At 35.2% G+C, this 26,095-nt stretch overlaps 3 protein-coding genes across 4 annotated transcripts; 1 reads left to right on the top strand and 2 right to left on the bottom strand.

Annotated features, from left to right (window-relative positions):
* The first annotated feature begins 23 nt into the window (after window positions 1-23).
* On the top strand, window positions 24-5,828 carry LOC135684960 (platelet-activating factor acetylhydrolase IB subunit alpha2). The gene is made up of 5 exons (XM_065200678.2): window positions 24-163; window positions 299-388; window positions 858-974; window positions 1,542-1,664; window positions 1,976-5,828. The coding sequence occupies exons 1-5, from the start codon at window positions 98-100 to the stop codon at window positions 2,225-2,227; spliced, it is 648 nt and encodes a 215-aa protein (XP_065056750.2). The 5' UTR covers window positions 24-97; the 3' UTR covers window positions 2,228-5,828.
* LOC135684953 (DNA (cytosine-5)-methyltransferase 3B) lies at window positions 2,984-25,070 on the bottom strand. 2 transcript variants are annotated; one of them, XM_065200667.2, is made up of 23 exons: window positions 24,929-25,070; window positions 24,118-24,183; window positions 18,429-18,461; window positions 18,172-18,254; window positions 17,000-17,342; window positions 16,274-16,429; window positions 15,869-15,970; window positions 15,035-15,179; window positions 14,205-14,369; window positions 13,879-13,920; window positions 13,054-13,133; window positions 12,770-12,817; window positions 12,409-12,473; window positions 11,960-12,014; window positions 11,329-11,454; window positions 10,245-10,329; window positions 9,638-9,714; window positions 7,689-7,757; window positions 6,102-6,192; window positions 5,749-5,983; window positions 4,658-4,733; window positions 4,279-4,412; window positions 2,984-3,688 (listed from the first exon to the last, which is right to left on the bottom strand). In XM_065200667.2, the coding sequence occupies exons 1-23, from the start codon at window positions 24,944-24,946 to the stop codon at window positions 3,535-3,537; spliced, it is 2,448 nt and encodes an 815-aa protein (XP_065056739.2). In that variant the 5' UTR covers window positions 24,947-25,070; the 3' UTR covers window positions 2,984-3,534. The 2 variants fall into 2 exon arrangements, with proteins under 2 accessions (XP_065056739.2, XP_088970985.1); XM_089114859.1 differs by lacking the exons at window positions 24,118-24,183; window positions 24,929-25,070 and adding an exon at window positions 21,057-22,203.
* Window positions 20,238-24,132, bottom strand: LOC148957588 (N-acetylglucosaminyl-phosphatidylinositol de-N-acetylase-like). The gene is made up of 2 exons (XM_089114860.1): window positions 24,118-24,132; window positions 20,238-20,941 (listed from the first exon to the last, which is right to left on the bottom strand). The coding sequence occupies exon 2, from the start codon at window positions 20,919-20,921 to the stop codon at window positions 20,253-20,255; it is 669 nt and encodes a 222-aa protein (XP_088970986.1). The 5' UTR covers window positions 20,922-20,941; window positions 24,118-24,132; the 3' UTR covers window positions 20,238-20,252.
* Window positions 25,071-26,095: the final 1,025 nt, after the last annotated feature.

Here is a 26,095-nt window from a genome sequence, read left to right as displayed (position 1 = left end):
GCCTTTTTCTGAGAAGTGGGAACGAGGCTTTTGTATTGATTTCTTTTTCGTTCCATTTTCGTATTTAAAAAATTTAATTTAACATTTAAAAGCAAAAATGACCTCTTCAATTGTTGGAAAGGCAGTGGAAGATGCTCAAGGAGATGGGCGCTGGATGAGCATGGTAAAGTGTTTGTTTTTAATTCCATTAGATCATACTTACTCCTGTCCTGCCCTGCACTGCATAAGCCTATTAAAATTAGAATGACCTGATGACGTGTATCAAGACAAAATACTAACTTCCATTAATTGTTTCCAGCACAACAGGTTTATATCTGAAGGGAGAATGCTAAATCCAAAAGTTGTATTTCTTGGAGATTCCATTGTTTTTCAAATGCAGGATAATGAGGTAATGTACACACATACACATTCTTTTTCATTCATGTTACCAGTTAGTGATAATTATAATTATTAATATCAACAATAAGCTACATAATGATTTGACCCTATTTAAATTTAAAAACTAGTTCCAGTGCCTAAAAGTATACAAAGGTTTCAAGTTTTCATTATTTTGGAACCATGTAATAATGTGTCAAGTATATTTGGTCTTTTAAGGTGTTATTTAAGAATATCTAACACCTTTGTATACATTATCATGATTTATTCTCATTAAAAAATTTGTTTGGTAGATATCATGATGAACATGAAATCAAAGCGCCTGAAGACAATTGCTAATGAGTTGTAGAGCATGAAGTAAATAACAAACCTGCCGAAAAGAAGCACTGCAAAGAAAATATATGCTTATGTGTTAAAAAATACACAAAGAGACTTTCTTATCAAAATCACTCTCACTAATCACTCTCTTATCAAATCTATAGGCATGGGATCAATACTTTAAACCAATGAATTCACTAAACTTTGGAATTGGAGGCGATACAGTTGAAAATGTACTTTGGAGATTAGAGCATGGTGAACTTGATTGTGTTAATCCTCAGGTAAGCATGAAACTGACAAGTAATTAGTAATTAAGCTACAAAGTCATAAGTAATCTGGATTTTTGTACAGAGGCACACATTTAAGTTGAGCTTTAACCAAGTGCATAAAAATTGTGGGTCAACTCAAGCCTCAAGAGTATTTAGACATAACAAAAATACTATCTATCACAAGGGCCAATTGTATATCATATTGATATGGTTTTGATCACTGCAAAAAAAGAAGATTGTGTTTAAAAAAGGGCTTAGCAAGAAGTTTTAAGGACTGCTTGAGCAAGATATTGACAAAACCTAGTCATCATCAAGAGTGGAAAACAGTTTCTTAACAGCCAGACAGTTATCCTATCAAGAAAATGATAAACTATAGGCTTAACAAACATGGAGTAAGGGAAGATTTAAAAACTAAAAAATAAAGTTATTAAATTCTTACTGAAAAATTTACTATTTGCTATAAAAACAATTATGGCAAGAATGCACAAAACTCTATTTACATTATCTTTCAGTTTAAAGAGTAACTGCTTACTTATTCCTTCAAACTTGACAAAATTTTTTTGCAATTCAACATTTTAGCTTTTTATCATACTTGTTGGTACAAACAATCACCATAGCACAGTCGAAGAGGTTGTTGAGGGGCTTGAGTTAATTGCCTGGACAATCCAAGAAAAAAAACCAGAAAGTAAAATTCTTTTTCTTGTAAGTATATCAAATTTGATGTTATTTTCCCTTTTAATAGAATTGATAGAGGGCTCAATCTGAGGTGGCCTACCTTTCTGTTTTCAAATTTGACACAATTTGTTCTTACTTCAGGGGGGTTCAGTATTTCTTGGGATCAGGCAACTCTCCAGGATATAAAAGGAATCAGTATTTGATAAGTCAAGTTTACCACAACATCATTAAAAAACTTGATTGATTTTTAGTACTACCAAATTGGAATAATTGCTTGAGTTAGAGAAATCTGGAAAATATCATCCATTATTTTGCCAAGTACATTTTTTCAATTTCAGGGTCTTTTACCTCGAGGAGAAAAGCCAAACAAGCTTAGAGACAAAAACATGGAGGTTAATACTGCGCTTGAAAGAATGGTTCCAAATGTGCCAAATACTACCTTTCTGAATGCAGATCCAGGGTTTGTGACCTCAAGTGGCCAGATAAAACCAAGTGATATGCGTGACTATTTGCATCTTACAAGACATGCAAATGGTAAAGTCTGTAACATTATCCACAAACACATTACTAAAACCTTTGGCATTGTATAATGGGAATTCAAAATCACAAAATTGTAGCAAAAGCAAATACATAGTAGTTAGTTGATACCCTAACCTTGAAAAAGACTTAAAGACGTGGTTTCTTAACAGCTTAAATTGTCTCTTATAAGAGATATTGCAAGAAATATAAAAAGCAAAGGAAATTTTATATTGATTTGATTTTAAAATGAAAGCATAAACTGAATCAACACACCTCATCACATGACAAGGTAAATAGCTAATGCAGTCAAACAGTCACCTTTTTGAAATAGTACTAAAATTCTACCACTTGTAGATATATTCCCATTATTATTTTTTCAAAGGAGAAAGTAGTTAAAGATGAAAGCCTAATAAATGTACCTATCAGGATCCAATGTTCTTATGACCAACTGCGAATGAACCCTTTCCATTTTGAATTCCCTCTATGATTGAATACTTACACAAATATTACACTTTATATCGAAGGTTGCATATTGAAAAAATGTTCTCCAAATAATTTTGAACAAAGAGACTAGGGATTTTTAGGTTTATGTAGAAATTTATTGTATCAGTAGATTAATAATTTTATAAATATATTTTAGTCAATTAATGTATTTTTCTTTTTGTCTTTGAATGTACAACTTAAATTTACATTTTAAATGCAGTTGTATCATGACAGCTCTACTCCTATCATTTGTAGATTTATTACAGATATGAATAGAAATAATAGATAAATTTATTCATATAGGGCTTTTGAATTTGCAAGAGAAAAACACACAAAAAGTCAGCTTTATAAATCTTTGTAAAATACTTTTCATAAAAAATATAAATATCAAAAATTATTTAAAAAGGTTTCTAAAAACAATCTTAGAAAAAGTCTCTTTATTTGAACAGTTTGTTTAAAAAGTTTTACAATTTATTCTCAGTTTAAAAAACAATGACCTCAGTGATCAACATAATTAGCAAAAGCTTATAAAAATAGTTTATTTCAATCTTTTAAAATCAGAATAAAAACTAAAAAGAACCTAAAACTTTCTTTAAATTGCTTAGATGAAACCTGTTGTTGGATAAAACCTGCAAACCAACACCTACATCTATATGCCAATTGATGCTTTATAAATGGCACTTTGCTCAGATCTAAAACTGGATGTACTAAACTATAAATCTTTTAGAGAAATATGGTGTCTAAAAACAGTGATTATCAATTTTTCTTGTCTAGGAATTCTACCAAAAACCTTCAATTAATAGATAGTTTGAAATGGTCATACCTAAGATTGATTAAAACCAATAAAACACTGTAGTTAAAGTCTATTTGGTTTAAAAGATTCACCTATAATAATCTACTTCTGCATCCTGGAACATTTGAAATAATCTTTCAAGGGTGCAAAGATGTGACGGAGAACAGGAATGCTCCAAGCACTGCCCAGAAGTTTTTGCCTGTGGCATCTGCCCATATTTGCAACATCGGTGTAATGTTCTGGGAAACCAAACAGCCTTTAAAAGAAGCAGAAAATATGAATAGCCCCAGTTGGAAGTAACAATGTTACTACAGTCTAGTCTGATAATTAGACTGCTAAATTGAAACAAAATTATTTTCTACGGGTCATAACTATTTATTTATGGGCCAAATTTTGATGACTTTGAACAACTTTCACTTTCTCTTGAGGATTTGAATTGTTGAATGTTCAATGGGAATTGAATGCATATTTTTATTCATCATCTTCCACAAACCATCATCCAGACAAATTCATCTTGTCTAATATCTACACCCTCCCAATAATGAAACAAAAACAACCATTGAGACCATCAAATAGTAATGACATAAGGGTAAACTTTTACACCTAAATTCCTTTTCTGTATGGAAAGTTGTGCAGAATTTACAATAAGTACCTCCTCACAATGAAGGTAAAATTGATGTCCGTTATGTGCAGAATCAATGGTGACAACAATTATTGAGAACATTAAAGGACAATGATCATGCACAATCATTCCTGTCAAACTTTTGCTAGGTTTAGGAATCACAAACAAGGTTAAGTAAAAGCTGTAACAATCCAATGATAGCTCTTTTCCATTATCTAAATCACCTTTCAACTTCAGTGCACCAGAGGACATCTTCCTTTGAGCTTCCATCATCCTTCATTTCCTCCACAGGCATAACTGCTTCTTTTGTTTGTTTAAGACTGTTTGACTTTGTAGTTATTGTGCGAACTTTGTTAAACTGTAAGAAAAATATGACACATCTTTGTTGTGCAAAAGCTGTGACATTGCTCAAGGCTGCAGAAAAGTTTGGTTTCAGGCAATCAAAGACAGTTATTGATGGATGCAAAACAAAAGGCAGGTCAGCACTAGGGAATGAGATTTTAAGTGTTGTGTAATCTGAATCATGGTAAAATCTGAAAGCTAATATAAGTCAAATATAGAGAGCACCATAACTGTAGGATTTCATGATAAAAATAAACCTACCCTTGCTTGGCGACCACTGTTTGGCTCCAAGCATTCTTGAAGTTCAAGCTTATCACCAGGAAGTGGGTATGCAGGCCTGAAATGTTTTAAAAATGGAAAAGATAGACAAAATAGTCTTGCTAAATCCAGGGCTGTAGACATGAAAAAAACAACTTGGGGTGCATGTATGAAACTCAGAGAAACCAGAGAGAGGACCAAAGTTTCAATTTCCTAAAAATTCCGTTGGCATTGCTCTTTTGTCAATACACACAAGTTTTATACAAAATTGTGACTGTAGTGCCATTTTCCTATTATTTTTAACAGCCGAAAATCCCAAAAACATTTAAAATATGTTCATACAGCAGGTCTAAATAAAAATAACAGTTACACAACAACTAGTAGAAGCTGGGAATCATTCATTAAAAATCTCTTTTCTTCAAGCCAACCCTCTTGTCATAAGGTCTTGCCAATGACAATGATGAAGCCTTTTGAACCCATTGTAGAAAAAACAGCACAGGCTAAAATCAGCCAGCATTGCAAACTTGTTTTAGCAAATTATGGGGGGGCAGCCAGCATTGCAAACTTGTTTTAGCAAATTATGGGGGGCTACAGCTCCCCTACCATCCCCCGCTGTCTATACTGACTTGGCTACATCATAGAATTGAAATCAATGGATGAAAAAACATAATTATCATCCATTAACAACTATGATCTTCAACACTAATCATCATCATAGAGTTCTTAAGCGATGATGTCATAAAAATATATTTTAAGAATTTTCAGATTTGGATCATCGAGCTTAAAGGGCATCATGAAAGACCCGTAAATGTGCAAAATCAGCTAGATAAGATGCAAATCAGCAAAGATTGGTTAAATTAGCACCAAATCTCTTTTATTTGGTCTATGTTCTAGACTTTATGAAGCAAGCTAAAATAACAGTAATTCATCAGGAAAACTTCACATCTTTGAATGGCTATAACTTACGGAATTTTTTACATATTCAGATGATTTTTCACTTTCATAATTATCAAATGCTGTTTCTTCATAATGGGGTCAAATGTTGAAATTTCTGTGCATTAGAGAACATCTCAATATAGAACTCTATTGGATACCTTTTCATGCCAGGTATATTGCCCCAATAATACCTTGCCCTGTGTTGGGCAGACACATCCTTGGCATCAATCATGACTGGGTTGCACTGCAAAAATCTTGAAATGACCTTTCTGTCTTCATGACGCATGCCAACCACGTTTTCAAACAACCAGAAGAATGGCCTTTTAGAGCCTGCTGGGGGTCTACAGTACATGAGGATGCGAAAGAACTCAAAGAACAAGCGGCCAGTACCCTCTGAAAATGGAAAGGAAAATTTAACATATGCATGCCTGAAAGTTTAAAAGTCAAGAAAATATTACATCCAAACGAAATATTTAAAAAAAGCATAACTACCAGAGTCTATCACACATACCATAAATTCCTTTTCTTGCTGGATTGGCAATAGAAAGATCATTGCAAGGACTACCACCCAGAACAAGATCAAATGGGCCTATATCCTCTATCTGTTGATACAAGATGATAAGAATCATGTGATAAAAGCTAAATAATTTACAATAATTTGGCCATAAACAATAGATAACTGTAGAAATGTGAATAAATGTCTGGCCTTTAAAAGATCTTATTTGTATTTCAAAAGTGCAAAAAATTTTGATGCACTTGGTAGACTGACTTTGACTTTGCCACAATATTTTTAAGAGCATGCTAGTATGTTCTGAACGATTCGGATGACATATTTCCCTATTTTTTCAAACAAGTGTTCTTTTATCAAGCAAGTGCTTTTTCAGTAGATAGATCACCTTACCAAATCATATTTCAGTGCTAGCTTGATTGCTTTGATTAAAGAAGAGTAGTGCAATATTGTCTCCACATTAAAGACTAACGATTACTTGTAATTTACCCACTTATCATTCATAGCAATTTGTAACCCTCTGGTAGCAAGTTTGACAAAGGAATGCCAGATCACCAGGCACATGCAGGCAGGTCACCCTTTACCCTTAAAATGTAAAATTTATTTACTTCACCCCATACCCTACAACTCTTTCTGGCATCTCTGGTTTGGAAATCAGTCTAGTGACTCTTGGTCTACAGCTTATGAAACTACAAGAAACCATCCCTAGAAAAGGCAAGCTATTGCACATCTTAACCTTCCTAACTGGGGAGTTGAAGGGTCACAAAACGAAAAATATATTAATGCAGACATGAATAATATTTGACCTATGGCCAGTAGACTTTAACACCCAGTAAATGTATTTGGAAAATTGGAAAGCTGCATTGAAAATCTGGAAGAGAATTTACCTTCTTATCTTACATATGATATAGACATGAACACAAACTTTCATATCTTCCACCATTTTCACCGGTTAGACCAGTAAGGTAATGATGAAATGTATCCGATTTGTTTTCTTATCGAACACAGATATTGTGCAGGAAAACCTCTTGGGAAATTGGCTGGGACAGATTTCTGTGGCAGATTTGTGCCAACGTAAGAGCTGTTAAAAACAAACTGCCTTGTATTCATAAGACAGGTTTGAATGGCGTTAGTTGTTCTTGCAGCCACAAAATCTGTGTTAAACTTTATCAAAGGCTTAATAACTCATTATATACCTCTCTTGTCATCAAATTAGCAAATATAATTGGTTATTAAAGGTTTCCGCGTTTTCCGTGTTTTCCGTGTTTTCGATATTCACCCTTGTTCAAAATCGAAAACGCGGAAAATGCGGAATTCGCATTCCTTTAAAAATAAGGTCTTATGACCTATATTGCTTTGTTTATCTATTCCATTCCAGAAGCTTAAAGCAAAATTTCACTTTTCCGCACGTTCTGTGTTTTCGAAATGGCCGAAAGCAAACCTTGTTACTCTGCACTTGCTAAGCAAGGGCAGGTGGTATTGTCACATATTCCTCAATGGTACATATGTCCAGATAGAATTCAAGCTTTATAGAATTAATACAGCAAATAAGTCCTTAAACCTATGAAAGGAGAAAAAAACAGAACTTACTGTTTTCTCAGTTATAAGTTTAACATCTCCTAGCTGCTTTATGTCTCCGCAATGCTTTACTTTGGTTACCTAAAATGAAAAAAAATTCAAATAAGCTTTCAGTAAACACATACACAAGCTTAAACTCATTGTCAAAGTGGGCCTTGTAAGCAACAAATTAACAACACTTAAGTTTTATAGCTGTAGAGTACGCACAAGCTTACGTTTTTTAATTGAATGGATTCTAAAAATATTAACGCAGTGGTAACATTTAATAATCACTAAACTCAAATTCACATAAGCTTAAATTCATATAAGCTCAAATCAGGATGGAGCAAAGCAAGCGAGTAAAATTCAACTCAGCACACTTCTCCGCATGCACTTTAGCTATGAAACGTTTACCCTATTTACTTGAAAAACACCTCATAATCATATATTTCATAATAAAAAATTTTTAGCTGGCGAATTGTTCTTCATTACAAAGAACTAAGTTGAAAAGGTCTATTTAGGGTTTGTTGTTTATTTGAGTAAATACGGTACATCAATTTTTGAAAAATTGTTGGCATCTTGTTATTGGACCCTTTTGAACCCAAACAGTAGTAAAAAACATTGCTGCTACAGTTGGAAGTTATCAAAACGATGACCCCTCGAAAAACTCGCATCTTTGTTTTCTAACGCTGTTCCAAGGAATACACATTTAAAGCTTTAAGGCTATTAAAGAATGTAAGGCATCAAAATGGAAGGCTAAATTCCTAAAATGCTAGTTCTAAATTCCTATAAAGACAACGCTAATTTAATAAGCACCCCATTAACTATGATTATGAATTTGTCAGTTATAAATAGGGGTGTTCCAAGATTACCGACTACTCAATAAAATGAGCTTTAAATAAATGTCATAGGACATAAATGAAATTCTGTACTGTATCAAAAGTTGCATAGGGTCGCATCAAGAAGTTGCTTATAAAGTTCCACAAGAATCGTGTCTAGTTCCACTTCTATTTAAACCTTAGTCAAACGATTTGAAAAATTCCCACAATAATCTTAAACTGCTTTTATGCTCATGACATAAATGTAATGGAAATGTTAGACTTGCATAACTTGGAAATAAGGAGCTGAATAAAGTCTCTGAGTGGATGTGGCGTTAGAAAGCAAGTCGAAATACACAAAAACCGAAAATATGATAATTGACCATGCACATCAAATGAAGGGGAATTAACTATAGATGAACGTCTAAAATAGCGAGATTATAGAAGGCTGTAAAACATTCTTCATCGGTCTCAGCTGGTTACTGTTTTCAGAAAGTTGAAGGTTGAATCTAGAAACCCATTATAGAAACAGAGTCATATTCATCATTAGAACAGCTAAGCAGAAAAATTGTTGGCCAAACAAAACCTTAAATACTAGTGTCGTTTGAGTGGCGTTATCAGAAAACCTTTGGAATAAATTCAGTTTCAATCCTAATTTTCTGGCTATAGGACATAATTTTACAAAATATAAAGATTCCTTGGTAAATCTTAGAACACTCAAGGAAAAATCCACATATTTTGCTATCTTGTTAAAATAGAATCCCTGTGAATAACAAGAAACTTTCTACTATAAGCTAATTCAAAGAACTGAAAAAACATTATGTTGAGATGAAAAGATAAAACATGATATCCTGGATAGAAGTTGACATAAATTTTCATTATCCTTAAAACTTCTTTCTTCAATTGATTTGTATTATACAAACTATCTATACATGTTAAATTAATTCATCGTCTTTATTTAAAGCATATAAGTTAATAGTGTAAAAAAAATGAATATGAAATATGGTCTGGCATTGACCTTCCCCGAAATCATATTCAGCAAGGACAGAGAATTTTCTGGCAAAATGGGTAACTACTGACCTCTCCAGTCCCAAAGCTCATGCCCTTGCATCTTACAGGTATAGACGCGGGTATGTTAATTATAAAATTGCCATGGACTCCTACCGTATTGGCGTTGTAGTCGATTTCTGAAGCATAGTAGATTTCAATTTCCAGATCAAGATGGTTCATTGCTACCAATCCTTTGATGGAACAAACAATAAAACGCTTACAGAAAACACAACAGAAAAACAGGATAGAAAAATGCAATTACATTTAAGAAAAGAAAAATTACTTTTCCATCAGCTTATTGATGCTTCGAGGCAAAGTTTAAAGACAATCTGTCTCGTTGTGGATTGGTTAACGAGAACAATAGCTGGAACAGCGCTCCGACATATTTTTTACAATGCGATAAATTAAAGGGGGACTGGAAACAATAAAAATCCCTTTGTTCTTATAACTAATCAACGTCGTGACAGATTGCCTTTAACACATTTTAACGAGGTGGTGTTTGTTAGAGTTAGCCTACTAAAGGGTGAGACAAAGTTATAATGGACGATGGAAGATATCTCATCATTGTCCCTGAATCTTATTAGTCCTCGAGATGCAGTTCTTGCCCTAACTAAAAGAAGAAATAAAATCATATTTCCATACAGCCTCACAAAACTACCTAGCAAGTGTAGTTTTTGCCCCTGTTAATATCATTCAGTAATTTAAATATTTAAACATTTACCTGATGCTAAACCGTCAAATAATGCCAAAACTCTTAGTGGTCGTCGTTCTTTCAATGGTATCACAGGTACACAACTAAGAGGTGGCTGAAAATGAAAAACTCTTATAATTTAAATGTTTCAAGATGAACACGAAAGAAAACAAGTGAAGAACGTTCTTCTCAGGAAAAACTAATAATGGAATTTACCATATTATATTAAGCTAGATAAATTGGAAGAGTAGAAATATCTTTAGGCAGGTTCATGTCTAAATTAACTCCTGCTTAGCGCACTGCTGGCGCAAAAGAGTTGACAAGGTTGATAGTCTGTAGTGTTAATGCTAATGTAGTGTTAGTGAAAAGAAATTTGGCAGTGCAAGGAAATATGTTAAAAGGCTGTGATCAGTCGAACCTATGATAAAAAAATTTTTCGAGAAAATCCCATTCTTACTAGTAATATCAATAAAATCAATCAATGCTGAGGAACGTTTAACTGAAAAAGGCATACAGAAAAGCATAGCTTGCAGGTGTAAATTAATGAAAAATCTAAAGATCATTAGTAATTAGGAAAAATCTTTAGAGTTAATAAAATATAGTACATTTGAAAGTACTAAGCAAAGCTAGTTATGGGGACTGAAGACTCTTTTTTCATCTCTTAAGGCAGAGTTCAGAAAATGTTCATTGTTCCCTAGGCCCAATTTTCATACACTCGGGTCAGGTTATTTTTGCAATAGTTTGTGATATTGATCTAGCCCCCTTTTTATGGACGAAAATTTTGGACCAAGATTTCGAAATTCAAAATGTCCTTACAATCATTTTTCAAAAAATACTTTCACTCACGAAAAGGTCAACCCCCCCCCCTCATTAAAACCCCCTGTTTATCAAATCTTAGTCTTTGCAATAACACCCCCATTTTTCAACAGCCCCCTGATTTTCCCTGCTTCAGAGGAACTGCCCTTAAAAAAATAGCAACTAGGCGTGACTAGGGTCTAGTAACTGAAATGCCTTTGTTTAAAAAAGACTGTCCTTGATAGTAACATTTCAGGACTTTATTCTAAGATTGAAAAGAAAAGACAGAAGTAAAAGGAGTTGCAGATGACAATCATACATATTCATCCTCCTCGTCAGTAAGGAAAATCTCTCTGAGACGCTCTTGCCAGTTTTCTCTTCGCTTCAACAGACGGATCGTCTCCCCAGAGCACATGAAACACACCCAATTCTCTTGCGAAGAAATCTGAAAAAACAGCTTCAAATATAAAAATGTACGATTGAAAGTGTTGTGAATATCCTCAATGATACAAATATTATTTCAGTGAAGTAACAGCACGCTTTGCTTTGATTATTGTGTATAAAAAAATAAGAGATAAGACATAAGACAAGCATTTTTCATTTCAACCAACAAGGAATTACAAGGAATTACAATCAATGATAAATATAACTAATGAAAACTAGTAAATAAAGTAAACTAAAACCTGTGAATGAAAGAACAACAAATTAGTTGAATTGGATTTGGATGCCTAAATCGAACGGAAACAAATCAAATTGATTATTTATAAATGAACCAAATGGTTGGAAAGGGATTCAATAGCAGAGCTAATTAATAGACCCCCACATGTTTAAAACTAATATGATACCATAAATCAGCCTAAAATATATTGTTGGACTGATTTCAACAGCATTTTCTCATTCAGCTCAAAATGACACAAAACAGCTGTAAAGAAAATTCTGTTATACCTCACCTTTACAGTCGTGCCTACTCCACAAAGCATATCTATGCAGACCCCACAGTATGATCTATAACATGCAAAAGAAAGAAATTGAATCGGAACACATAACACTAACAAAATTCCTGCAAGGAATTGCAGTCAGAAACAGAAGAAATATCATGTGCAAGTAGGATGACATAAAAATACAAAATAAGAAACTACGATTAGCCAAATGACTTAGGGATGTCTACGGAGTGGGTCGTTTCATTGTCAAGGAGCGCTTGCGATCGTTGACAATGCTTATGATACTATATCGCTACCTAAAATATATGGTGTTTGAATTGTAATACAACAAAGTTTTGATGTTATAGCTTGAAAGGGGGTCATCCACATGAAATTGGGGGTTGAGGGGGTCATCCATGCTGGCTGAACACGTCATTGTTATGGAATGGAAATCATCATTCACAAAAAGACTTATGTACCTGCAGCATCCTGGTGAGTCACACATCAAAACCTCCTTTCCATCGCTACAGATGCTGCAATACATCTGAAACAAGACACTACACTAGAGCAAGGTGACGAAAAGAATGAGAAAATATAAGTAACAAGATCTGCGTAAACTGGTTGGAAATTCGGTACAACAAAAATAGGAGACTTCTTTATTTGTTGTTGATTATCGATCATTTCAGATTTAGGTTAACGGGGACTTGCTATAGTAAGACAATTATTGTACACATCGAGTCTGCAACCAAGCAAAAGATATTACGTCACAATTAATAAGAAATATGCCAAGAAAAGAAAATCTAGATGATAAATGAAAAAATAAGTAAGACAAAAATTCACCTGAGATCCATCTTCGTCAAATAAATAAGAACCCTCCACAAAGGCTTCCTGTAGAGAAAACAAACGAAATTTACACTCGTACAGGTGGTTCCCTAAAACTAGAGATTCATCTTTGGACAATCCCAAGTATAAATATGTGGAGACCTTCGTTACTAAGAGGTTATGTCGTCAACCGATAAACTTGTAGAAGTCAAAATTGATTTTGAAATCTAAAGCAGCATAGTACATGTTAATATTCCGTCTATTACAGAATAAAAATACAATAAAAAACGTTTAAGACTTACCTGACACTCAGCACAAAGGCCCCCGTCAAACAGCGGATGCTGTATGGAAATCTTTGTGTCTCCACAAGCCAGGCAGAGACCTAGTTAAATCAATGAAACATCAACAACATACGTGCATAATGACCTTATAACAACTGTCGAAAGTTACTGTAAATCTAATGCCACGTGTTCAAAAGAGGGTTTGTTTTTTATCCGGAAAGTATCCTCAAGCTTTGAAACATCTTCCCTGTAGCACAGGCAAGGTGCAGGATGAGCATAGTACTTTCTCATCAACCCTACTCGCAGTTTCTTGAACGTTCGACTTGATTGATTGATTGAATACTTTGACTGAAAACCTTCACAAGTGACGGCTTCTCAGGAGTCTAATGCCTTGTCCACAATACTAGAACTCGCAAACTAGACTGGACTCGGACTAGGTTAACTGTATCCAAGGCCAGGCCTAGGCTAGTTTGGACACGAAACAAACCAGCTACAATGGCTTTTTAGGTGCTTAAATACCCGATTGGATGCTCAATATGCTTTGTTCAATATGCTTTGTTCAATATGCTTTGTTCTTAAGTTGATTTCAACGTATTTTGCACTGACATTTTTTACAAAAGATGTTATTCTTATAGATGACGATCTTGCCAATGATGCCAGCCATGCTTATCATTCTACGGAGCTAAAAATTTCCAACCCAAAAGCTTTTACTACATGAAATTAAAGTGATTAGGTCATTCAAGAATTGCACTTCAATGTTAACGCAGAAATGATCAGTATCTAAAGCTTCTTACAATTAATACAGACAAAATAATATACAAAAAGGAACTAATTTATATTCCTTACTTTCGATGCTCCGCTTGCCATCAAGGACCTCGTTAAAAAGAGCTGGAAAAAGCAAAAACATATCAGTAACGATATTAGATTACAGGCGATGTATTGGATGAAACTAAAAATCTCCACAACAAATCCTTGGGAGTTCTTCTCAAGAACAGCACGAAACACCAGAAAACTTGTCAACAAATTGATGGCTTTTTAAAAAGAAGATTATAAAAAATAAATTGAACAGCTACTTATTGCAAAAATTGAACTTTTTTATATCACTTCTAGACAAAGTGGAAAAACCACTGAAACATTATATATTTCACAAATTGAAACAATCAAAATGCTACCTTTGACGTCTTCAGCTAAAATAGGATTGGACATTGGTTTCCCAAATCTATCTTTGTTGTCATTTCTGTAAAATTTCACGGGGTGTTCTTTATGATGATCTAACTTTGGTTTCTCAGCTTTGTCACTCTCAACTTCATCTTCGGATGAAGAAACATCGTCCTCTTCTGCAATATAACATAACTCTTGTCTTTTATTTTTTGTTAAATTCTAAACGACCATGAAACATTTCAAAGTAACGACAACAAAATTTACGAATACAAGAACACATTGGAAGGAATACGTCACATTAACAAAGGTGAATTAAAGATTTAAACCACCAAAACCCAGAGCCTTTAGCTGCCTGCAAAAGTCCCTTTAATGACTGAGTTATCCCCTTTTGAGTTCTTTCCTCTACATAATCAGATTTTAGTTTTATCCTGCTCATTTTATCCTGTCTCCTCGTGCTTTCACTACTATCTTGTTAAAGAGTGCAGTGTCTTGTCATATTTGGAAATAACATATCTCCTGAAAATACTTTGAATAAATTAACATAACTTTTTGAGAGATTCAAATGCAAATCTTAACTATAGTGCAGACACAAAAGAAGATGTCGAACTTGTGCTATTTCAAATGAACGGCTACAAAACGCGCAGCAGAGAGAAGAGTGGTGGATCGTTGTAGTTTCAGAGCATTAAAAAGACCAAGAAGATTGATAAAGAAATAGAGGTAAAGCAAAAAATATTTCGGTGCATTCTATCAAGGGACGTGCCGTACTTCCTCTTTATTTCAAGTTTTTATGACTAACTGTTCGTTTACGATTGTATTGGAAGTTCGCTAAGGTAAATCATACCAACATATTTTGGTGTCAGGCCTTCGATTCCTAGAGGAGCAAATGATTCATTCGCCCACTGAATTAAAGTGTCTAGCCGCTCGTCTTCTGCTTCCTTTGTCCCTCCTACTGGCAAGCCAATTTTTGAAGATCTCTTTGCAGCAAGCTGAAACCAATTTTCTGTTGTTTTTAGGTGTTTAATGAATTCGGCTTATACAGGAAAAAACTCATCTTTACATCGGTTAGATCCTCAAAGTAGGAGCATATTGTTACAATAGCACTCAAATAAAGTTCTAAATAATGAGGTCAAAAAAATCTATTTCTAGAGTTTTTGAGTTTGGATCCCATAACCTGAAACAGCAGGCATATTGAGGGTTGTTCGAGTTAAATGTTCAGTTCGTTTCACCGGGGCTTACTTTTATAAACAGAACCAAAATAACAGTAATTTGTTAACAAATGACGTCACACTTAAGAACTGTTTTGGGGACATGAAATTGGGGATGTGTATGGTTAAATCAAGCTTTATAACAGGTAAGTGCTATTACCACAGATTATAAAATATATTTTCATTATAAGGTGGAAATAGCCATCCATCACGCATAGAATATCAACCAAAAAATGGGGATTGTGCACTACCAGATCAAAGTTCAGATAACTTAGGAAAATCCTCTATGTCATCATCATTAAGGGGAATGTTTGGGGGTAATTAAGTCAGCTGGATACTGGCACTGCTTCACGTCAATCGTAGCCTAGGTATTGTAATTCAAATGACAATTTTCAGTGACAATTGATTAATTAGACGAGTAGTGACGATAAATTGAGAGAAATTAGATGAATTTTAGCACACTGTCAAACCTCAAGAGCCTCTCTTATCCCTTTCTTATAAATCCCTCTCATTCTGTTTGGAGTGAACCGGTCTTTAAAGTTGAAAAACTGAGTCAAATTCGAACTAAGGACCTAGAGGTGAGAAAAAACATCGTATTTATCCAAAACATAGAAGCAGACAAGAGGAAATTCTAGCAACAACGTATTTGCATAACATCGTTTCAAAAAATATAGGATATGGGCTTCTTGCAGCAAAAAACGTATGTATTTTCTAGAGAGCAATGCAAAACTTTAGTTGATAACTTATCATGAGAGTAGCTATAAACATGCCGTGGTTAAAGATGGCCTGATAATGGAGCAGATAGGCCACGCTTTCTGGATCAAGAGATAATTTGACTTGATACATAAAGACTAAAACAAGTTTGTGAAAATCACCTCAGATACTTTATGATCACCAAACCATCTGACCCAAAAACAGTTTTCCAATGGAGGTCTTTGCATGGCTTCACGATATGTTATTATAAGTCCAGGCCACCAGTCATAACCCTTCAGCTTTCCAAAGACCATGTCCTTCACGGTGAATTGGCTGGACTTTAGACAAGAACAAAAATCGTGAACAATTCAATCTAGTGTAAATGACCAGTTACCACCCAAGGATTCACATTTTTTAATAAAAAGCTGCGAATTAATAGCTTTAAATGTAAATTGTGTACCATTCAGACAATAAATAATAAGAAATACAAAACTTGCTTGGGGTTAACTAAAAGACCAGATCTGCAACAACCATCAAATGTACTTCATTGTTTGGCTTACGCAGTGGTGTAGTCATATCAAAATAAAACAGGGGGCTCTCGCACAAAATGTTGTGAAAAACAAGGCAAAAGCAGAAATTTGCCAATTTTTATGGTTAACAGCAACAACTCAGCCCCCTGAGCCCCCTAGCTCTAACGCCCCTGGGCTTACGTAGTACTATCATTACAGCGAAATATATAAAATATTAATGAGTATCTGGGTAGCCGGGGGTTGTATAATACTTTACTGGTATTTTCATGAAGGTGTTGTGCAACTAACTATTTAAAAGTCTACACTTTTGTCCCTTAAACTGTCGCTGACATTAGCTTTACATCATTATATCTTATGTTATCAAAGGGTTACTGCTACCTTGTCTTCTTCTTGTTCTGACTTCAGATTTTCCAGTACCCCTGGACCAGTTGAAGGCAAGATGCTCGTTGCTTGTTCCGGAGTTTGCTCCAACCCATCACCATTTTTGCTGCTGATTGGAGATGCGCTGTCACCGTCAGTTTCAGCTACAGTTTGTTCTCCTGTTTCTGAAATGTTCTCCAGTTTGTTCTCACTTTTAGCATCAACATCATCTGGGCTCTCATCTTTCGACTTCTTACTTGGCAGATCTTCTTCCGGCAAGTTTGTCTCGTTGTTGCCGAATTCTAATCTACGTTTGCATGGGGCTTCAACATCAGAACCCGTTCTCTGTTCCTTTTGAACTCTGAAAAGCATATATTAAAATCACCCTTCTGGTATCTTTTGACACTTTCAGCGCAATCATATTGCTAATATTCCAATAAATTCTGTATACTCTTAACTCCATTGCTTTTGCTCCCTTTTATTTGAGAAACACGGGCAATTTCATGTTAATCACAGGCAATAGAAAGCTATATAGCCAAAATACAATAATAATCTTATGTAGATGACTGTTAGATTCTACATCGATCGGAGAGCCTGTGACGTCGAAGCAAGTAAGTAATGAAAAAGACAAATAAAGTCCTTCTACAATAATCCTGTCCTGATACCTCAATATGTTTGGAAATCATAGATAGAAGAAATGTTACATAATCGGACCAAAACGTGGCGTTGAAAATTCATTTCAAGGCGTGGAAAAGACGGTAGGCTCTATTCTTTAAAACAGGAATTGTGATAAAATAACAAGCTTGGTAAAAATATTGAAATCCCAGTGACAGACAATGGGAAATTGAAGTTCTGTGTGGCCTAACATTGATAAAGGTTTGTCTTAAAAATCATTAAAATATTTGAGTTGATAAATCCAAACAAAACTTATAAAAATCAGTCTTAATACCTAAGTGGATATAAGTAAATGTATGAAAGCGAAAAGACATGAGAGAATTGTACCAATTTAAGGCCTGAACTGAGGGGAACTTCTTTCATAGGAAAAATATCGCATTAATCTTCAGGAAAGACGATTAAGTTGGTTAACTGCACGCATGAAATTAAAATTAAACGATATAACTACGTCTTCTAACTGAGAATCCATATAAAACTACACAATTCGAAGAAAACGTGCGTGGGAGAATATTTACATGTTGTGCTTTTTCCCTTTTCTATAAAGTTCGGAAGAAATCGAGTCTTTCGGCTGAGTTGAGTGGCTGGCATCGGGCGTGTTCTGTCAAAGAACATTGAAATAAGAAACAGGCGAGAATCACAAATTTAAAGTAAAATTTTTGCACCAAGAAAAGCTCAGAACAGGTTAATTGAGGTTGAAAATCCATAAGATGGTAGAGGTGATTCTTTGGTAAAAGACGTGATTTGAGAGCAAAAATTACAAATACTAACAAACCTTCTCCACGGTGCATTTTCGTCGGGGAACCCACTGAAAAGGGAGAAACAAGAATTCTATCAAAGAGTTCAGAGGAATTTCAGTCGCTTTTTTAATATGAAGTGTTTGTCATACCCCTTCACTGTTGCTTGCATAACAATTGAAAAAATATTTTAGAAATCTTCTATCCGCCCAACAGGACAAAATCTATTCGTACTTTGCCAAAAAATCCTGCAAATTCTACAGTTTTATTCTTTAGAATATAAATTTTTATCACATTTTTAGCAAAATCAACAATCACGTCAATATTTCTTAACATAGCAATTCATGCAATATTTAAAAAAACTCAAACAGTCAGTCAACCCTTTTTAAACATCAGTTGGGCTCTTTTTGCAAATATTGGGGCAGTCATCTGTAGAAACTTGGACATAAGCTGAATTACAAGAGAGAAATGGCTACTGTGGTCATTTCTTACCATTCTATGTCTCAATCTTAAGACATTGAATGGTTATACACAATCGATTTCTAACTAGAAGTAATTAGTGTTCAGAGTCGAGTTGATGGAGAGCCAAAGAAGCCTTTGGGCAGCTCAGACCTGTCTTCAATTAAATTTTGTAAACTATCACAGACGACATATCAAATTCAGCTGACAAAAATAGAAAGCTGGATTTTGTTGGACTAAATACAGACCAAACCAACATTTATGCCATATTTGGCCTTTTCAAATTATTCTCTTATTTAAAAGTGACATAGAACAAATTTGCACTTATATGAGACCCTTTATAAAACAGAGCACCATGGAAATTGCCTGCATCAATGAAAAATTACAAACAAAATTGATAACAGCAGGTTCTTGGTCTGAAGTTTCTGTTGACAATTTGTTTGAAGTTGTGAAGTTTGAAGTAGCTGTTGCCAGCTAATATAGCTGAGCAAAAAACAAAGGTGCATCCTTGAGCTTATGCAAAACAATACTCCCAGTGAATCAATTTTCTTATTTGTTTGCATAGACATTTGTATTGTTAAATGCCATTTGATTATGATAATGATGATGAGGCAGTTGAGCTTCAACATGATTTAAGCTTATGTTTATGATTTGTTGCAATTCAAGAAACATCTTTTTACAAGCAAATATTTACATGTAATTAAATGCTGTGTATGCATGCATATTTCTTCAATAGAATGATAAAACATTCTAATTTCTAAAAACCAGCAATTATCAATCAATAAAAGCATCTCTGCCATCTCTAAAATCATATCACCCAGCATCACAAATAATTTAATATTTCTATGTTTCATTGATTTCCATTCTTTGTTATGTTAATATGTTCAATAACAAAATGAATTTCCAGTGCATAGCTGTGAAACTAGACATAAATTTTATGTGAAAATCAAAAAGATTTTCTAAAACCACGAGACTGTAGGACTTAAGCTAGTTCTATTTACCTTCTTTTTCTAGGCAGCACCCCTAATATTCAACTTCTCTTTGCACCACTACTAATTTCACCAATCAACTTAACTCACACTTAACTCATCACCTGTTTCACCCATACAATTATTGTTACTCTTAGTAAACAGTAACAGTATGTATATAAGTATGCTGTGTTGTATAGTAGCTAAGTGCAGTTCAGTTCTACAGTCAAGATTGTGGCTGCATGACTCAGAAATTTCTTGCTCTGTGTTTTCTGTCATAAAATAGCACATATGATGACCAAGGCATTCCCAAGAAGTTGAGAAATGGTGTTGTTTAGGAAAACTCTTGTTCCTTAAAGGTTTCTAATAAGACAGATATATAGGAAATTCCAAAAAGGAAATGCATCTAGAGAATTCTAGAGAATTTTAAATCAATTAATGATCAAGGTTAGTTCTGTCAAAAGCTACTGATCCTTCTACATTGAGAGTATTTATCAGCATATATCTTGAAAATACAATATAAAGTTTTCTAAACCAAACAAACTGGCTCCTATGTCTATACATGGCATTTCTTGGCACTTTGATATCCTTCCAATTCAGCATGATTAACTTTAACTTTCTTCCTTCAGTATACTGTTTAACAAGACAATGTATTACTGAAAGGACCAAGTCAAAAATAGATATATATTTTCTAAGCAAGTTGACAGACTCAAGAGAAAAGAGCTTTATGTCTTTATGTAAGTTTCTTATGCTGCTCCTTTTCATTCTGCAAAGTGATTTGTAAATTGATTGGTGGTTTACATGTCCAGAAACACCATAATCATCAAAGGTAACGATATATTTGATGTCGAACTTTTTAACAGCATTTAATATTTCTTCAATGACTCTGTCCATATTCCACTCACTGTTTCCATCTTGCAAATCCCTTGCTTTCACAATTTCCACATGATCGCGGATCATGCCGAATTCAGCGCAACTTTGGAGCAATTCCCTTTCTCTAATCGTGCCTTGTCCATAATAATCTCCATTCGTCAAGCATAGTAGGTACACGTTTTCTTTCCCGATTTGATTCAAAGCTTCAACCAAACTTGGACCGAAAAACATGCACTCATCATCAGGATGAGCTGTTACAAATAACAAAGGCCCTTTCAATTTCACTTTCAAGTTGTCTAGAAATTTTGGCAATGCATAGGTGATATGTAGTGTAAAAAACAACAGAGTTAATGTGCAATAACTCACTCCAAATATTATCAAACAGTCAATTGGCGAATAATGATACTCCATCTGCTTGAATATTGACCCTGAAAAAAGCTTTTCGTTGCATAGAATAATGAATAACTTCAGTCTATATAGCGCAATGGGAAGATGAATGGCTAGATGAACATAATATTTCCGTTGCCATAAGCTCAACCAGGATCTTATCCATCCGTCACCGTGTTTTTACCCATCAGTTTTTGATGTGTTGGGCTGTTAGGCCATTTCCAAAGGAGTCTGGTGACGAGGAATTTCACCCAGTTCCGGGAATTGAGAAAAAGGACGCGTGATTGAAAAGCGGCATCGCAAACGCAACTTGCCCCACACCCCCTTTTTACAAAACAATAGAGCTTTTTGCAAAATCTTTTGCTATGGGCTTTTAATGTGTCCTTGGTCCCCACTTTTCAATTTGCATCCGAAGCCTCTGGTCCAGGGGCGGATCCAGAGCAAACTTGAAGGAGGGGCAGTTGGTAGTGGGGGCGCTGAAAAATTTTCAAAAATTGGTGACGAGAGTACGCTGTATAAAAAAATTTCGGATCCGTTTTCGGAATAAAAAACATAACTTTGAGGTAATCCTTGAAGCAAATTAACCTACCGATCTCAGAAACTTTTTCACCTGATTCTCATTATTCAAAAGGGGCACACAATTTCCAAAAAAGGGGCGCCAGACTTGCTTTAACTCGTCGAGGGAAGGGCAACTGCCACTAGTTGCCCCCCCCCCCTAAATCGGCACTGCTCTGGTCATAGAATTTGCATCGCGCAATCTACACTCTACAGACCGCTGTAAAAAATCCACTCCAGATTTGAAGTTGTCAGATGACAGCTTAATGTCTTTTAGACTGTAAGGTCGCGAGTTACATTACAATGCTTTGAATATTTACATCTTTCTAAAGATTTGGCCAGAATTTGTTGCTACAGTTAAATGCACAGGAAAAGATAAATTCTGAAACGTCCAAAAACGACTTTTAGAACGATTTTGTGAAATGTTTAGAACAGGCTAATCACAGCATAAATATTTCTATGATCTATTTTTGGCAAATAGGAAGAAAAATTGATAACACTAACTATCAACTGAGATTATTTTGACTTATGACTCTTACTTTCTTTAAAAAAATTATGCAAGACCAATTTGAGGGCCAGGAGAGCAAGGGGCAAGGGGCAAGGGGCAGCAGCCCCCTAGATATTAGTTAACCCCCTCTCATCATTCAATATGTATTTGTTGCCCAGATCATCAGCACTTTTAAATCAAATTCATAGAAAATTTGACATCACAGAACAGAATAGGGTATCTCTCTAACTCATCAAGAAATTGTTTTATTTGGAATCAGCCAGCTAAACAAACAATATTATCTTCTTGTCTCTGGTAATAAAAAATATTGATACATTCTTCACAATTTCTATTGTTGAAACTAAAACCCATACAACCAGACAGCTGGTTTGCAAAAAGGTCGGACCATAGATGTAGCCAAAGTATTCTGAGAGTGGAGGACACAAATAGGCAAAAAGTGGCACCTCTGTTAGCTGTAAATAGGAACTTTAGACACATGCAAACATGCTCCCTGTGCACCCCTGATTCCTATGTCTATTAGCCATACAAGAATTGTGATCTGAATCATTGACAAAAATATCACTGGATGCTTAGTTACCTAACTCTGACCTAAGCTGCCTGCATGCAGAAGGACAGAGCAGTGAAGATATTATCTAGAGGTACAAACAGCACAGGCTATGGGATGTGACCCATGGGGCATGATCTGAGCTGAAGAACAGCTTTTAAAAGCACAATCAGGAATCAGTTGATTCTGCTACCAAACAGTTAAGTTTTGGATTGAATAGCAGGTGGTTTAAGGTCAACATTTTTGCTGTTGTGCAAAGACTAGACATAATTGTGTTATGCAGTACCAATAATCCAACCCAATAAACATCAAAAGCTTTACAATCAACACAAAAATGCAAATTTATTAAAAATTTCAAACTTTGAAAAACTGAATGCTTATAAAAGGAAACAAAAACAAAGAGAGCCAAATATTGGCTGAGGTCAAATCTCCTTAAAATGTTAAACCTCCTGTACCTTGATAAGCACTTTTAAGATAAGTAAATCATTGGCCTATGAAAGGGTACAAATCAATATTTCACTTTCTGCAACTGATTTTTTCTTGGTTTTCTCCAACTCTCAACCTTCAACCCCCTAACTCTAACCCCGTAACTATAACTCCCTAACTCTTACCCCCTAACTCTAACATTTTCCCACAGCATAGACTCAAAAAACAAAGGTGTGCGCAGGGATGCTACAGCAGATTTGGAATGCAAGGGCTGAGGGAAAGTGGAAAACAACCCAGAATCATTTCAATTTCTTTCAGCAACCAGGAGCCAAAGTTTAGGCAAATCATTAGAAATCTTCCAAAAAACCTGCTCAAAGAACCAGATCATTTTAAAACAAGCAAAATGTTGCCTTCCTTAGAAAATCATAATGCTTCATGCCTTTATTTCTTTCATGTCTGATTTTTATGTCTGATATGTCTGATGTTTAATTCTTAATTTGAATAAATTACATTTCAAATACTAAGTGGTTTTCTCTTTTCTGTTCAGAATGAGAGCTCCATTTTGTAGGAGACATCCTGCTGATTAAATGCTAGAGGGGGCCAAAAAGGGGGCCAATTGGCTAACAAATTTTAGCAATAGGGATCCTAAAGCAGTGAGTCTATTGTTTTAGAAACTTTTCAACCGAATTTTTTGACAAAGTCCTGGGTTGAACGAGTTCAGCACTACTCTTTTACAGCTTTCTACAAATGGTTCTCAAGCTCTTAAGCTGGAACAAGGGAAGAAAAACAACAGTGGCAGTCAAGTTGATTGATGATGATTTGAAAATTGGTTACAAACCATCATATTCTGGCTTCTTCAAATAATACAATTTATGTAGACTTTGAATTTTTGACTTGCTTTCATACGACAAATCATATTTCCTCTGACAGTCTAAAAAGTAAGCAATCAAGCATCTTGTAAATTATTTTTACCCTTAGAAAATAGAATTCCAATAAAGGGTGCCTACCATCCAGTTAGTTGGGTCTTTTGCACTGTCCTGTAGAGCTGTCCATTCTTCATAAGCAGAACGTTTCTGTTTTCAATAAAAATCACCAAAAAATGATTCAGTTCTAAAATTGTAACATTTATAGTAGCCAATATGCTATAAAAAGGGAAGAGAAAAGTGTTTGCTTGAGATTTTGCGTTCTTGATAGATTGCTTTCTTGAGAAAGAAACAAACTGTTACCACAATATATACGGGAAATAATGTATTTTGGGAAGGATTCTAACAACAACACCAGGCACCGCGGAGCGTTGAGAAAAGAGGGGGGTCTAAAAAAGTGGGGGGTGGGGGCTAAACCCGTATAAAAAGAGGCTTTCCTGGTAGTTTATTACTTAATATTTGCAAAATTTATATGGCATCTTTTGGCATTTTTGCATTATATATATTGCATGTGCTTTGCTTTGGCATATTGCTTTTGCAACATGGCAATTTTTGCAAAAAGTGGGGCCCCCCTCAGCCCCCCTGCTCTGTGGTGCCCGAACACAGCCCCTATGACTGTCTATTGCAAGTCTCTCTAACGCAGCCGTTATGACCGTCTATTGCAAGTTTACTACTGTCAACTGTTATTTCTTTTTCCCCAGATGCAATCCGAAGAATAACCTGGAGCCTTGCATTCTCCTGCCTAGATTTTGCAACAGACAGAAATAACATGCCGGTTGCTGTGCACTGAAGTGAGCCATTTATTTTGCAGCCCATCGGAGAGCGTTGTGCAGGAAGAAAACAAGCAGTTAGAAAGGGAAAATACGTTAGATTATATCACTATATCTGAACTCACCATTTCGATCTGGGACATTGTGGTAGATGTTTATTTCTTTTAGAAAATGGTTATCTCCAAATTGCAAGACAAGCCTCAACTTCTGCCCTAATCCCCATGCAGCAAGTAAAGACCCAAGCCACAGAGCACATGGACCAGTCTATTTTCTTCGCCACGCTCGGTTGCACTTCCCGTTCTCCGCAGCGTCCCTTTCAAGGAGTAACCGTAAATCCTAATGATCAATAGTAAATCCTCAAATTGCCCCATATATCCCTATTACACATTATGATTTTATTTTGTGTGAAATAAAACACTCAGCCATATAATTTGATACTCGACTAAAGTGGAAATATCCCTTCCAGACAGACCTTTCTTTAGTACTGTTGATTTATCCAAAAACGCATGTAACTTAAAGTCCGATATGGCAGCTTGTGTTTTCTTTGGAGAGAAGATGAGTTTAACAGGGTGCACAAACACTCCGACGAAGTGGGGCCTTGGCCCCCCCCCACATTTCTTCAAAATATTTTGTTATGGGTGTTAAATTTTCCCTTGCCCCCCCCCCACTTTTCAACCTTTGTCGGAGCCCATGCATGGATATAAGAAGTCCTTCTATCATAAGAACTCAAACCTTTTTGCTTATAAGGAAATCAAACACAAGTACACCAAATCTAGTAATCCTTTCGATTGTCTGTAGGCACAAAAAGTGTACAAAAATCAGCTGCAAAATATCATAAGTTTCGTTGACCCGTTTTGTTGACAGTTAAGTTCCAGACAGCTTACCAAAGCTCAGTAACATGGAATTGCGCTGTACAATGACAAACATTTGAGTTCCCTTGTTTATAGGATTGGAAAACGTATCGATCACATTGAAGGTGGCCTAACAGACTGGCGAGACTTGTGGTATTGGAAACATTGCAAGATTTTCATACGGACATTAGGGTCTTTGTTGTACTGCAAGATTTATTTGATAGGGTATAAGATAACATTTATTTCCTATCTTATAGCGTGTAGTGTCATCAACTCTTATTAAGCTGCTATTCTAATGGATTGAGATACCCAAAGAGTGACCGATTCAGGGAATCTTCGAAGTGCTTCAACATGCAAGTTATGCTTACAATAGCTGAATTCTTATCAAATAATGTCCAAGATAGGCTAAATGCTGAAAAGCTACAGTCTTTTTGGTATGCC

This window comes from Rhopilema esculentum, chromosome 21, assembly GCF_057945365.1.
Source record: "Rhopilema esculentum isolate cy_ngs chromosome 21, ASM5794536v1, whole genome shotgun sequence".
In the NCBI taxonomy this organism is placed as follows: Eukaryota; Metazoa; Cnidaria; class Scyphozoa; order Rhizostomeae; family Rhizostomatidae; genus Rhopilema; species Rhopilema esculentum.
Note: the sequence above shows the minus strand (reverse complement) of the source record. Positions and strands in the feature narration are given on the sequence as shown.

Bases quoted from the DNA above. Each gene is read 5' to 3' on its own strand.
- LOC135684960 (XM_065200678.2), top strand. From the start codon at position 98: ATGACCTCTTCAATTGTTGGAAAGGCAGTGGAAGATGCTCAAGGAGAT. The intron at 389-857 runs GTAATGTACACA...TCAAATCTATAG, and splicing joins TTCAAATGCAGGATAATGAG to GCATGGGATCAATACTTTAA. The intron at 975-1,541 runs GTAAGCATGAAA...TCAACATTTTAG, and splicing joins TTGATTGTGTTAATCCTCAG to CTTTTTATCATACTTGTTGG.
- LOC148957588 (XM_089114860.1), bottom strand. From the start codon at position 20,921: ATGTTTTTCGGTCCAAGTTTGGTTGAAGCTTTGAATCAAATCGGGAAA.
- LOC135684953 (XM_065200667.2), bottom strand. The intron at 11,455-11,959 runs GTGAGGTATAAC...CTGTTTTTTCAG, and splicing joins GAGTAGGCACGACTGTAAAG to ATTTCTTCGCAAGAGAATTG. The intron at 4,734-5,748 runs GTATCCAATAGA...AAAACATTTCAG, and splicing joins AATATACCTGGCATGAAAAG to GCCTGCATACCCACTTCCTG.